Source organism: Apium graveolens, unplaced genomic scaffold (assembly GCF_009905375.1).
Source record: "Apium graveolens cultivar Ventura unplaced genomic scaffold, ASM990537v1 ctg5251, whole genome shotgun sequence".
Taxonomy (NCBI): Eukaryota; Viridiplantae; Streptophyta; class Magnoliopsida; order Apiales; family Apiaceae; genus Apium; species Apium graveolens.
In genome coordinates this window covers 2,253-15,180 of record NW_027418886.1, presented here as the reverse complement: position 1 = coordinate 15,180, position 12,928 = coordinate 2,253, and the positions used below count along the sequence as shown (strand labels likewise).

The 12,928-nt window shown below is 29.0% G+C and overlaps 2 protein-coding genes and 1 long non-coding RNA gene across 4 annotated transcripts; all 3 read left to right on the top strand.

Annotated features, from left to right (window-relative positions):
- Window positions 1-112: 112 nt before the first annotated feature.
- On the top strand, window positions 113-2,394 carry LOC141702506 (uncharacterized). Of its 2 annotated transcripts, none has more exons than XR_012567145.1 (4): window positions 113-307; window positions 396-593; window positions 1,714-1,811; window positions 2,159-2,394. It is a non-coding gene; the product is annotated as an uncharacterized LOC141702506 (long non-coding RNA). The 2 variants fall into 2 exon arrangements; XR_012567146.1 differs by having other exon boundaries at window positions 1,451-1,811.
- A 7,018-nt stretch (window positions 2,395-9,412) lies between these two features.
- LOC141702504 (uncharacterized) lies at window positions 9,413-9,847 on the top strand. The gene has a single exon (XM_074506161.1). It carries the CDS (start codon window positions 9,413-9,415, stop codon window positions 9,845-9,847), a length of 435 nt encoding a protein of 144 aa, XP_074362262.1.
- A 693-nt stretch (window positions 9,848-10,540) lies between these two features.
- LOC141702503 (secreted RxLR effector protein 161-like) lies at window positions 10,541-10,996 on the top strand. Its single transcript, XM_074506160.1, has one exon. The coding sequence runs from the start codon at window positions 10,541-10,543 to the stop codon at window positions 10,994-10,996; it is 456 nt and encodes a 151-aa protein (XP_074362261.1).
- Window positions 10,997-12,928: the final 1,932 nt, after the last annotated feature.

The window sequence follows — 12,928 nt, the reverse complement described above, 5'->3', positions numbered from 1 at the left end:
TAATTAAATAAACTACTAAAAAACACATAAAAATTAATAAGAAAAATCTCGTGCATTGCACGGGTATAAAACTAGTTTTCTTTAGAGCCAAAAATAAAAATGGAGAAGTGTAACACACTCCGCTCAGCTCGTATCTTCTTTCTTTCTACTCTCTCCGTCAAATGAACTATTTTCAATTAGGTTCAAGAAATGGACTTTGGTCCAATTACGGTTCGAGAAGATTTGGGTTGAAGTTCCTTTTCCGATTTCAAGCTCCGTTTTGGATCATTTTTGTTTTCTTGGTGGTGGAGAAGACCTCCTGTATTCGGTATCTCTATCTCTCCCTCCCTCTCTCTCTTTATATATATATATATATATCACTCTCTCTCTTTAACATTGTCGTTTGTTTATTGCAGGAGATTTATTACATATATATTAATTATTAATAAGTGTCGGAACTTGGTATTAGTAACAATGTATTACTCAGAATTTCATTATTGTCTAAAACGCGGCTACTGCTCAAAATTCCAAACTACCTTTGCTTTTGTGGATGCCAATGCTATTGCCCGTAGTCTGAAAACTTCTGTGAATGCTTTTACAATACCAACTTAAAGGTGTGTGGAGTGTCTTCAACATTTCTCTTTCTTTTTAACTGCCATACAATATGAATTTATGTTATTTTTGGAATTATGACTGGGAGTCGGAATAATAATTTTGCAGAAACTTTGATGGTTCTATTGGTCAACTTAAAGAATTCATAAATAATGTACCTGGCTTCGTCATTAGTTCTTCTTGTTATTCATTCTTGAGCTATTTTTCTTGTAGTTTATTTGCCCCATCATCATTTTATATAGTGACTCTTGGCCTTTGACTTTGTATGTCATTTTATATAGTTTCCACTTCAAACAATTGAAGCTTTACTAGTATAAGGACAAATCTCAGTTGATTTTTATTTTGTCACAGTAAACCAAACATTGTTCAGTGTGATGTAATGTCGGTAATATCCACAAACGTTAAGTTAATAGTCAAGTTTGTTGTCTTGTTGTCTTTTATCAATAATGATTATTAATACTTAGTTTCACTGGTGGCAATGATTAGAATGAAACAAAGGTCTTATATATTTATAAATACTACTCCCTCCGTCCCTCCCAAATGTTTACATTTGGGTGGGGCGCGGAGTTTAAGAAAAATGATAAAATAGTGGAGAAAAGTTAAAAAAGTGAGTAAAGTAGTGGGACCGATTAATATTATATGTATAAAGTGGGTATAGTGGAGAGAAGTAGTGGATGTAGTTATTTTAAAAATTATAAAAACCTTACCATTTTTGGAAAGTTTTGAAATGTAAACAATTGGAAGGGACATCCAAAAAAGGAAAGTATAAACAAATGAGAGGGACAGAGGGAGTACTATTTTCTGTTACTTGCAAATTATGTAACAATTCACTAGTTGGTCTAATTTGTCCTGTACACAGGGGGAACCTGATTCGGGAAATCGGAATTTCATTTACAATTAGCAGGCCTTGTGCTTTAACTAAGGAGCCAGCAGGGCTGACCTTATATTTGAATAAGGAGACAATATAACAGTATTTACACATAATTTTTTACCGTATTTAAGTGGTAGATGATATTGTGCAACTGCCAACTAAAAATTCATATTAAATAAAAAAATTATAAATGTTGTAGATATTGATTTATAGTGTTATGGTTTCTGGCATGTAATCTGTCACTTTTGCAGGAAAATATATCAAGGGGAAAAGTTTCTCTAATATGTGTTGCTGCTTTGGAAAGCTCAAATGCATGCGACAAGACATTTGAGGTTGCAATTGTACTTCTGTAAGTTTTATTGAGTTGAGGGTCTTTACTTGTTACTATTGGTGCATAAGATGGATCTTTTAACAATTGATATTAATAATTGAGTGGTTGGTATCACAAGTTTAGTCTTTACAATACTATAGCCAAAACCCATAATATATTCTTGCCTACATGAATTAGCATATTTTAGATGATATTACTAAAATAAGTATAGTAATTTTACGCTATCTAATTTCGAAGATAGGTTGACTTATTATCTTTATCTATTTATCTTTAAAGTTTTTAATATACAAGGACATTAAAAAGAAGTTAAGTAAAAGCTTTAAAGTGGGAATGGTTGTTGTTGCTCATTCTTATTCTTATTGCAGGTCAATAATGTGATCCATCTAGTGAGCCATTCACAGTAGATCCAGAGAACCCTCCACCTGAAAAAGATTGTGATATTTACTTCAACAATTTAAAAGATGGAATCACGGGGAAGGGGGCATTGTAAAAGAGCCCTGTTCTTGTTTAATGTGTAAGATTGATCTGACCAAACAACATTGTCATTTCACTCTTATTTATCAATTCTCTCAAATTTATTAATTTTGACAGTAGTATTAAATGGAATTCTTGTTATGCTTGGGGTTTCTTATTCATATGCGGGGACCAAGTAAATTAGGTATTTCTAAAAATAGTAATTGTGTTTACAAGTAGAAGTTGTCCATGCAGTTTATTTTGAAGTGCAGAAACCCAAAAGTAATAAATAGTTGTCTGATATAGTTTTCTATAAAACATGTCACGGTCCCTAGTTCATATGTAACAAAAACAGATCTAGAAATCTCCTATTCTTTCAAGAAAAGGAGCTGAGTTCTTATTATTCAAGAACACTGATTTGTAGCACAACTAATTTGATTCAATATAAATCAAGTGAGTTTTGATAATTGCTTGTGTTTTTTACATTGAGTTAATTATCACTACAAATTTATATCTAGCCGTTTAAGTTCCATAACTTAAACACAACTTGATTTCTAAGATAGTAAAAATCAACAAAATCAAGAAAACACATTCACCCCCGTGTTGCACTTCATATTACTTCTTTTTTGTACTAAACTTTCCGCCTTTTCACTTACTCCAGCCTATTCAATTTCTCAAACACAGTCAGATCTTCAACCGGCTGAGCTTGTAAATGTTCATGAGCAATCAAGACTCTAATGACTTGAGATTGTTCAATTACCTCCTCAATTCTGATTATACTAGACTTAGTTCTTCTTTTGTGAAGTTACAATAGATTGATTATCAATTGGAGTAGATTTATCAGCATTTGGAATGCTTCCTCTTCTTTCTCCTCCTCTACCTCTTCCTTTTCTGCCTACTCCAACTCTTCTTCTACCTGTAGCAGGAGCATTGTGTCATGGCCCTTTCAATTCCTCTCATGATTTCATTTTGCTTGGCAACCAACTCTTTAGCAAAAATATTTAGGAAATCTTCAGCAAAGTGAAGAAAAACCATATTATTATTATTAAAGTTCACTAACTTATCATCTTTGTGATATCGAGAGACCATTCTTCTATATTTGGTTCTCAAATATTGATAGAACTTTAAAGTATTTTCAGGATTGTCAATTATGATCTTCTCATCATCTTAAGTATTTGCAGACACAACTTGATCCTGGCCAGAATTTGATCTTCTTTCAGTACAACTCCTCCGTCATGATTTGGGATCAAGTCATAATTAGTCTTGACTCATGATGTAGGATTATAAGTTAAGGATCATAAGCTGACTGCTTGTTCGGGATTGAGACCTAGTCTGTGTTCTAGAAGTCACCAAAATAGTGCCAGAGGTCTCTTTTGCTTTTTCTCCATTATTACTAATAAATGGTTAATATTATGTGCTTGAAAAATTTAAAAACTGTTGGTAAAAATATAAAATGTGTATGAAAGTGTAACATAACTAATAGGGTGCTTGACATTGAAAATAAAGTATTTCAAAACTTAATGTCATAGTAGTTATAAATAGTGTTACCATAAATTTTATCTCAAATAATATGGTGTTACATTGAAAACAAAGTGTTTTAACAAGTTAAATGTAGATGAATACTTATAAATGAGCACCTCTTGATATAATATTTACATGTACCATCATTTAAATTAATACAGGTATCATACTACTTTAAATCATTATTTTCAGTAACTTAAAATAATTAAGATGCTTTAATTACATAATATTTATATATGTATATTCATTATTATTATATGTATAAATGTATTATTTATATTTTTATATTAAGTGTAAAAATATTATTTTATTGTTAACTAAATTTATAAAAATTCTAATATATAATATTAAGATATTTCTTCCATTTATTTTTAAATATGGACTATATTTTCAACCAATTATAATAATAATTTATTTAATTTTATAATGTTTACTTTAAAAATTGACATAAATGTAGAATTTTTATAATATTATTAATTTAATTTCTCTAATATATATTTCAAATTATTAAAAAGCAATATTTTAAATATAACTAATGATTATAACTAATACCATTTTAGCTCATAGTTTCAACTCTTACCCTTAGAATTCTTACATCTTTGAGATGCTATTAAGTATTTAGATAATTTTACTTATAAGTCAGATTTTTTTATTTTAAATAAAATAAAATGAATAATTTATAAATATAATTATCTTAATTCTTGAATTCCAAGTTAGATTACAGTTTGAAAATATATATTTTAAAACTAAAAGTAATAAAAAAGTAAGAACTTAAAATAAGTTGATAAAAAATATATCAATTTATCAACTTATAATTATAAATTCAAGTGTTGTTGCTGACTTAAATTTTTACCGAACAAATCCCAACTATTAAACATGATTTACTTAATTTATTTGATCTAAATTAAATATCAATTACATTTAAAATCAGACTAATTATCTAATAATTCATTTTTTAGTATATAATTTTTTAATTATATGTTAAATTTATAATTCATATTTAAAATAGGTTAAAATTTTGATTATATATATATATTAGAATTACATTAAATTTTTATAAAAATATAAGTAAAGGATTCTAATTAAGTAATACATATATATATATATATTAGAATTTCATTAAATTTATATTTATAAAAATTATGAATAAAAGATATTAATTAATTATTAATAACGGTCGTATATGGTGCAAGTTTTAAGCTAATATTATAAATTTGAAAACAAGTGAATGAATTTTTTTTTATTTATCCAAAACGCAGTTAAAACATAGGTGTGCTGACATTCACCTCAATGGAATAAAGCAACGATAAGATGAATTCTAAAATGGAATGAGACAATAATGGAACAGTTGGGGATCATAATAATAATTCTATATCTATTTGTATTGATCTAGCACATCCAAGTTTTAGATATTTATTATAAGTAATAAAAATTGAGTGTTTTTTATATCTTTTCTATATTTGTGATAATTTTGTCCCTAATTCTTTTAATTTTGATTGTATCTATCTTAGTAAATTGTAATTTTGCTTAGATTATCAATATCACATTTCACCCGTATTAATAATCATTTTCCCAAAATTCTGTAGATACAACTTCTCTTAAGCCCAGTCAATGCCGCCAAAATTAATAAAATAAGCCGCCATTCAACATCTCCATCACCAAGAACTTCACTGCATATGCACTTAAGCAGACTGCTAAGCTAAGCACTTGGGCATAGATGACTCTGTGATCACTGGTTCATAGGAAGTCGACAAATCATCAAAGTGCTTATTAAATTTTAAAGTGCAGTATAATTTAATTACATAAATAAGATTATGCATGTACAATAATGCAAGAGAAATAGCATCTACAATATTAACACCCACAAAAATGTTTGGAATATTGATTTCTTCATGTTACATATATTAAATAAAGGATCAAATAAAATGATTAGGCTTCGGGTGTCCAACAAGAACTTCATTTTAAGAGAGGGAGACAGATCAATCAGGACTAATGTCAATATCAAAGATTCTAGAAAATTAGATGATATAGACATTAGAGTACAATCTATAATAAACTACAAAAGTCTATTTAAACATTAATCTCTTCTATATATAGTGCCCGTTTGGGAAATATTAAAATAAGTAACTTACGACTTGAAGTGAATAAGTGAGTAATAAGTGATAAGTTAATAAATGATTATAAGTTATATAAGTGTTTGGATAATTTAACTTATAAGTCAGAATTATTTTTATTTAAATGAATTAAAATAAATAATTTTTATATATAATTATCTTAATTCTTATATTTTAAGTTATATTAACATTTAAAAAAATATATTCTAAAATTAAAATTGATAAAAAAACGAAAAATCAAAAATAAGTTGTGAAAAAGTACGTCATTACCAACATTCACAGCTTATAAGTTGTTATAAGTTGTAAATTCAACAAGGAGATAATATTGTGAGATTAAAAAGTCTCATTTTGTGGGAATCGAACTCGGGTTGTTTCATTCTTCTATACAATCTCGTACCACCACACCATATTGTCAAGTGTGTTTTTAATCATACACATAATATGTAAGTGTGCTAAAGAAATATTTTATTTAACTTTAAAGATAGCTACTTGAATTCCGCAAAAAAAATGATAGTTACTTAAATATTTGTACAATTAATTTTAAAGAACTGAATTCCAGTTATAAAGTTAGGCATAATACATAAATGGATTATTATTTTATTAATTATTATTTTTTAGTTTGAAAATATATCTCATATATTTTTAACAATTTTTTATTATAAAAGTAATTAAAATGTATATATATAATTTTTAAAGAAAATATTAAAAATAGAATCGTCTATATATAAATAATCTAGATTGATATTAAATATTTAGATAAGTTTGAATTATAATGAGTCAATGAATTTTAGTTTATTTTAAATTTGAAATCAGAATTTGGCACATTGTTCAAAAAATACTCGAAATTTGACTACATAACTAGCCGAAAAACATTGTCACATTCTACGTTTAGTAAATTTAAATTACAAGTTCGACGAGAATATCTTACCAATAGTGTGAATTTTTTTGATATCTTATATTAATATAAATTAATGAGTTTGAGGTATTTATAGGATCAAGTCAATTGATTATTTGTATTAAAATTACTAACTTCACTGATAGCGCAATAGTGTTTTGGGACTTGTCCCGATTTTAAAAATATTTGAAATTTGATATGAGATCTTACGAGATTTGTTAAAACTACGATGATATATTAAATCGGTTTATTTTTCGCGATTTTAAAAATATTTGAAATTTGATATGAGATCTCACGAGATTTGTTAAAACTACGATGATATATTAAATCGATTTATTTTTCATTTTTCACTTTAAAAAAACTAGCATTTTAAAAAAAAAATCTTTTAGATAAACAATATTTATTGATCAAGATAATATTGTATAAATATTTTGGATTATTTTAATATTTTGAATTATTCAAATAAAAATTATATATATATATACTATATTGTAGCATTTGATTCAATACATTTTATACTATTTAAAAATATATATATTGTTCAATAATTTAAAGGAATTAACCAGTTCAACTAATATTTATAAAACTTTATCGAATTGAAAAATATTTAATTTTAGGAAAATAGTATACAATATTATCAAATTATTATATGAAGAAATATTAGAGTTGTAATGAAAGAAACTTAAAAATAGTTTAAATAACAATATAATTACAATTTTTCCTTCAAATTATTGTAAAAAATCATGAATATAAATAATAAGTCTTACAATATATAATTTATTTTTATGTTACATGCATGGTTAGAGAAATCGAAAATCGGACTATATCGGTTGAGCTACCGATTTACGATTTATCGGAAATCGGGGATTTATCGGAATGTTAAATCGGAATTAAATCAGTTATATTCTAATATTATTTTTAAAATATATGTATTAAATATATATTACATTTGTAGTTGGGTTGGGTATTGGACATGGTTCATGGTGGACTTGACTTTGTATAGATATAGGCTTCTGGCCCATACCTTTCTTATACACGTGATGTACTACTGATGTACTGTGTTGTACTGCATTTTAAACAACCAAAGCATCAATTATATTATTGTATTGTTAACCCTTCCTTCCATCTACCCACCCTCGTCCGCCGCTTATAATCTTTCTCATCTCTCCCCCTCTCTCTAATTCACGTTATTTCTTCTCCTACTTTTATCTCTTTCTGTTATATATTTGAATGACTTTTAACCTTACAACTTACCCCATTAATTCTCACACCCTTTGGCTTTTCATTTTACACCCTTTGGCTTTTCATGCTACTTGTAACCTACAAACTCTAGCCCTATATAAACCATTGTAAGATATGTGATTGATATATGAAATGAAAATCTTCTCTATTCTCTTAGTAATTTTGTTCTTGTAATGCTCTCTATATAATATATTCTATATTAGTTTGTAACACGTTATCAGCACGAAAGCTAATAAGATCTGTGGGTGCACCAGAAGGAGAAGTTGGTTTAAGAGTTTACACGAGTTTCTTGTCAACACAAGTACTAGTACTAGCTGGGTGATCATTACTTCCTGTCTCTACAAAAGGTATGCCCATATTTTAATTGTTAAATGAATATATTACCGCAGGCATGATTGCATGTTAGTAAAACTAGATCCATAACATGCTAGTCTATTCTTTTAGTTCATATTTGTCATGTTCACGTATTACACTTTGCGGGTGGTTAAATATATAAGTGGATGCCTGTATAATATTCTGTACTAATCATTTGTGCTAATTGCTTGACCTGATTTTCATGCCTGCTTAGTTGAACATTTGCGTAAGTAAAATTAAAATCACTTCACTTGTTTTCTGCTTCATGAATTATTTGTATTAGTTCTTATGTTATCCCTTGCAAATTACTTAAGTGGCTTGATATTTTTATGCTATAATCTGATTAAGTGATGCATATTTGTTTTTTTTTTTTTGTTTTTTATAAATTTCTGTGCGTAATTAAAATGCATGTGTATCTGTTACAACGCCATGTTAAAGCCAACAGTTGGGTTGTACAAATTTAGGGAGATTTGCACTTTGCACGAATAGTTAAAAAACTAAAAGCTAGGCTATGCCTTGTCTCCTGCAGCTTTTATAATCTATTTCCGTGACTAAGAGTTGATGTAGCAGTAATTTATATTTGTTTTACTTGTGCATGCGTGTTAATAATTGTCATGTTAACTAAGATGGGTTGTTATCAATGAATAGCATATATTTTAGTCTCTGAGACTTGACTAAAATCATGTTATATTAAACTTGTTGATTAAATGCATCATTATGTGTAATATATTATATTTGTTTAAGTGAGTATATTTGATAAGTGATAATCTGTTTCTTTCGCAAATTATTTGTTATCTTGTCATAAAAAATTATCGCATTGCATTATATTTATGTGTATAAATATTGATGTTGATTCGAGTTTTGTTTATTTTTAGTGAAAATGTCGAATCTTACGAAACTTGAGTTTAACGCACTTGATGTCACCGGCAAAAAATTATTTGACATGGATTCTTGATGCTGAAATCCATCTTAGTGCAATGGGTCTCGGTGACACCATAAAAGAGGGAAATAAGACCTCTGAATAAGACAAGGCAAAGGCCATGATATTTCTTCGCCATCACCTTGATGAAGGCTTGAAAACTGAATATCTGACTATTAAAGATCCATCAACTCTTTGGAAAGATCTCAAAGAAAGATATGATCACCAGAAAACGGTGATACTTCCTAAAGCTCGCTATGATTGGCTACACTTGCGATTGCAAGATTATAAAAGTGTGAGCGAGTATAACTCTGCCATGTTCAAAATTACATCTCAATTGAAATTATGTGGCGAGAATATCACCGATAAAGATATGTTGGAAAAAACATATTCCACTTTCCATGCCAATAATATGCTCTTGCAACAACAATATCGTGAACGTGGATTCACGAAATATTCTGAGCTTATTTCTGTGTTGCTTCTTGCTGAACAAAATAATGAACTTTTGCTGAAAAAATCATCAAGCACGTCCCACTGGCTCAACACCATTCCCTGAAGTGAATGCGGTGACTAATAATGAATATAGAGATAATAAATCATTTGGACGTGGACGTGGCATGGATATGGACGTGGACGTGGGCGTGCCCGTGGTCATGGATTTTGGCGTGGTCGAGGCCGAAATCAACAAAATCGCCCCCACTTTAAAAGGAAGCCTTACTATCAAAAACAGAAAACAAATGAGGAGAAACCCGAGGGAAGTACGATGGTTAAAAAGGGTGAAAGTACTTGTAGCCGTTGTGGAATGAAAGGTCATTGGAGAAGTACATGTCGTACCTCCAAGCACTTTGCTGACCTATATCAAGCATCTTTGAAAAATGTTGAAACTAATTTCACCGAACAGAATGATCCTTTGGGGATTGCTCATCTTGAAGCACATCTTGGAAGTGATGGCCAAGTTGATCCTTCGGCCTTTACTCACATGGAAGTTGGTGATTTCTTTGAAGATGTCGATGTGAATATGCCTAAATTTGGTGGTGATGAGCCTAAGAATAATTAAGAAAGGCCTTACTTGCTTGTTGAACGTTTTCCTTATTTATTTTGGATTGTTAGTACTTAATTTTTGAACTATGATAATCATCCTTATCAGTTGCTGCAAGAGTCTGCTTTGTAGACCGCCAAGATATTGCGGTATCACCATATGTGAATACATAACCTGTTTGTGATCTTCCTTTGTGTTGAACGGTTTATTATGGATAAGGCATATCCTGTGAGTACACCCATGGTTGTACGATCATTAGAAAAGAATAAGGATCCATTCCGCCCAAGAGAAAAGGGAGAAGAACTTCTTGGTCCTGAAGTACCATATCTTAGTGCCATTGGTGCACTAATGTATCTTGCCAATTGTACACGTCCTGATATTGCATTTTCTGTCAACCTTTTTGCAAGACATAGTTCTGCTCCAACTCGAAGATATTGGACTGGTGTGAAACAAATATTTAGATATCTTCGAGGAACAATGGATATGGGTTTATTTTATTCTAAAGACTCAAAAGTGGAATTAGTTGGCTATGCAGATGCAGGATATCGGTCTGATCCACACAAAGGAAGATCACAAACAGGTTATGTATTCACATATGGTGATACCGCAATATCTTGGAGGTCTACAAAGCAGACTCTTGCAGCAACTTCTTTCGAATCATGCTGAGTTATTGGCGCTACATGAATCTAGTCGAGAATGTGTTTGGCTAAGGTCTTTGGTCCATCATATTCGAGAATCATGCGGTCTGTTAGTCAATAAAGGAAGCCCTACTATTTTATTTGAAGATAATGAAGCATGCATAACTCAGACTCGAGAAGGTTACATTAAAGGTGATAGGACAAAGCACATCGATCCAAAGTTCTTCTTTACCCATGAACTTCAACAAAGGGGGGAAATTGATGTTTGTCAGATTCGATCATGTGAAAATCCAGCAGACTTGTTCACAAAAGCACTTCCTACATCTTCCTTCGAGAAGCTGGTAACACAAGATTGGGATGCGTAAATTTCGAGATCTATGCTGATTTTCATAGTCGTGTTAAAATGAGGGGGAGATATAATGCACTCTTTATTACACGTGTAACACATGTACTCTTTTTTCCTTCACTAGGGTTTTTCCCACAGGGTTTTTTCCTAGTAAGGTTTTAATGAGGCATGTTGTTTATACGAGTCATTCAAGGGGGAGTGTTATATATTTGAATGACTTTTAACCTTACAAACTTACCCCCATTAATTCTCACACCCTTTGGCTTTTCATTTTACACCCTTTGGCTTTTCATGCTACTTGTAACCTACAAACTCTAGCCCTATATAAACCATTGTAAGATATGTGATTGATATATGAAATGAAATCTTCTCTATTCTCTTAGTAATTTTGTTCTTGTAATGCTCTCTATATAATATATTCTATATTAGTTTGTAACACTTTCTTCTTTTATATTCTTATTTCTTTCTTTTTCTCTCTTCTATATATAATAGCTCAATAAAGGTATAATTTCATGAGATTAAAAAGTCTCATTGAAAAGACTAAATTACCCTTGTTTTAATATTTATATAAAAAATGTGGTTCGTGGAAATCGAACTCAGGTTATTTCATTCAACTATACAACATCTTACCACTACACCATATTCCTCGCATGTGTTTTTTATCATACACATAATATGTAAGTGTGCTAAATGAGTATTTTATTTAACTTTAAAGGTACTTACTTGAATTACGCAAAAAAAAGATAGTTAGTTGAATATTTGTACAGTTAAATTTAAAAATTGAATTCTAGATATAAATTAGGCATAGTACATAAATGGATTATTATCTTATTTATTAATCATTTTTAGTTTGAAAATATATCTCATATATTTTTTATTATAAAAAGTAATTAAAATGTACATATATAATTTTTAAAAAATATATTGAAAATAGATTTGCTTATATATAAATAATTTATATTTGGTATTACATATTTAGATAATCTCGAATTATAATGAGTCAATGCATTTTAGAACTTGGTCCATTGTTCAAAAAATACTCGAAATTTGACTACATGACCCGGCCGAAAAACATCGTCACATTCTACGTTTAGTAAATTTAAATTACAAGCTCGGTGCTTACCAATAATGTGAAATTTTTTAATATCTTGTGTTAATATAAATTAATGTGTTTGAGGTCTTTATAGGATCAAGTCAATTGATTATTTATATTAAAATTACTAACTTCACTGGTAACGTATTAATATTTTTGAGATTTGTCCGATTTTAAGAATATTTGAAATTTGAAATGAGATCTCACGAGATTTGTTAAAACTACAATGATATACTAAATCGATTTATTTTCATTTTTCACTTTAAACCCTAACTTTTAAAAATGAATTATTTTAGATCAGCAATATTCATTAAACAAGATAATATTGTACAAATATTTTGAATTATTTTAATATTTTTGAATTATTCAAATAAAAGTTATATCTATACTATATTGTAGCATTTGATTCAATGCATTTTATATTATTAAGGAAAAAAACATATATTGTTCAATAATTTGAAGGAATTAACCAGTTCAACTGATATTTATAAACTTTATCGAACTGAAAATTTTTAATTTTA

Excerpts from the sequence above, each read along its gene's own strand:
- LOC141702504 (XM_074506161.1), top strand. The coding sequence starts at position 9,413 with ATGATATTTCTTCGCCATCACCTTGATGAAGGCTTGAAAACTGAATAT.
- LOC141702503 (XM_074506160.1), top strand. The coding sequence starts at position 10,541 with ATGGATAAGGCATATCCTGTGAGTACACCCATGGTTGTACGATCATTA.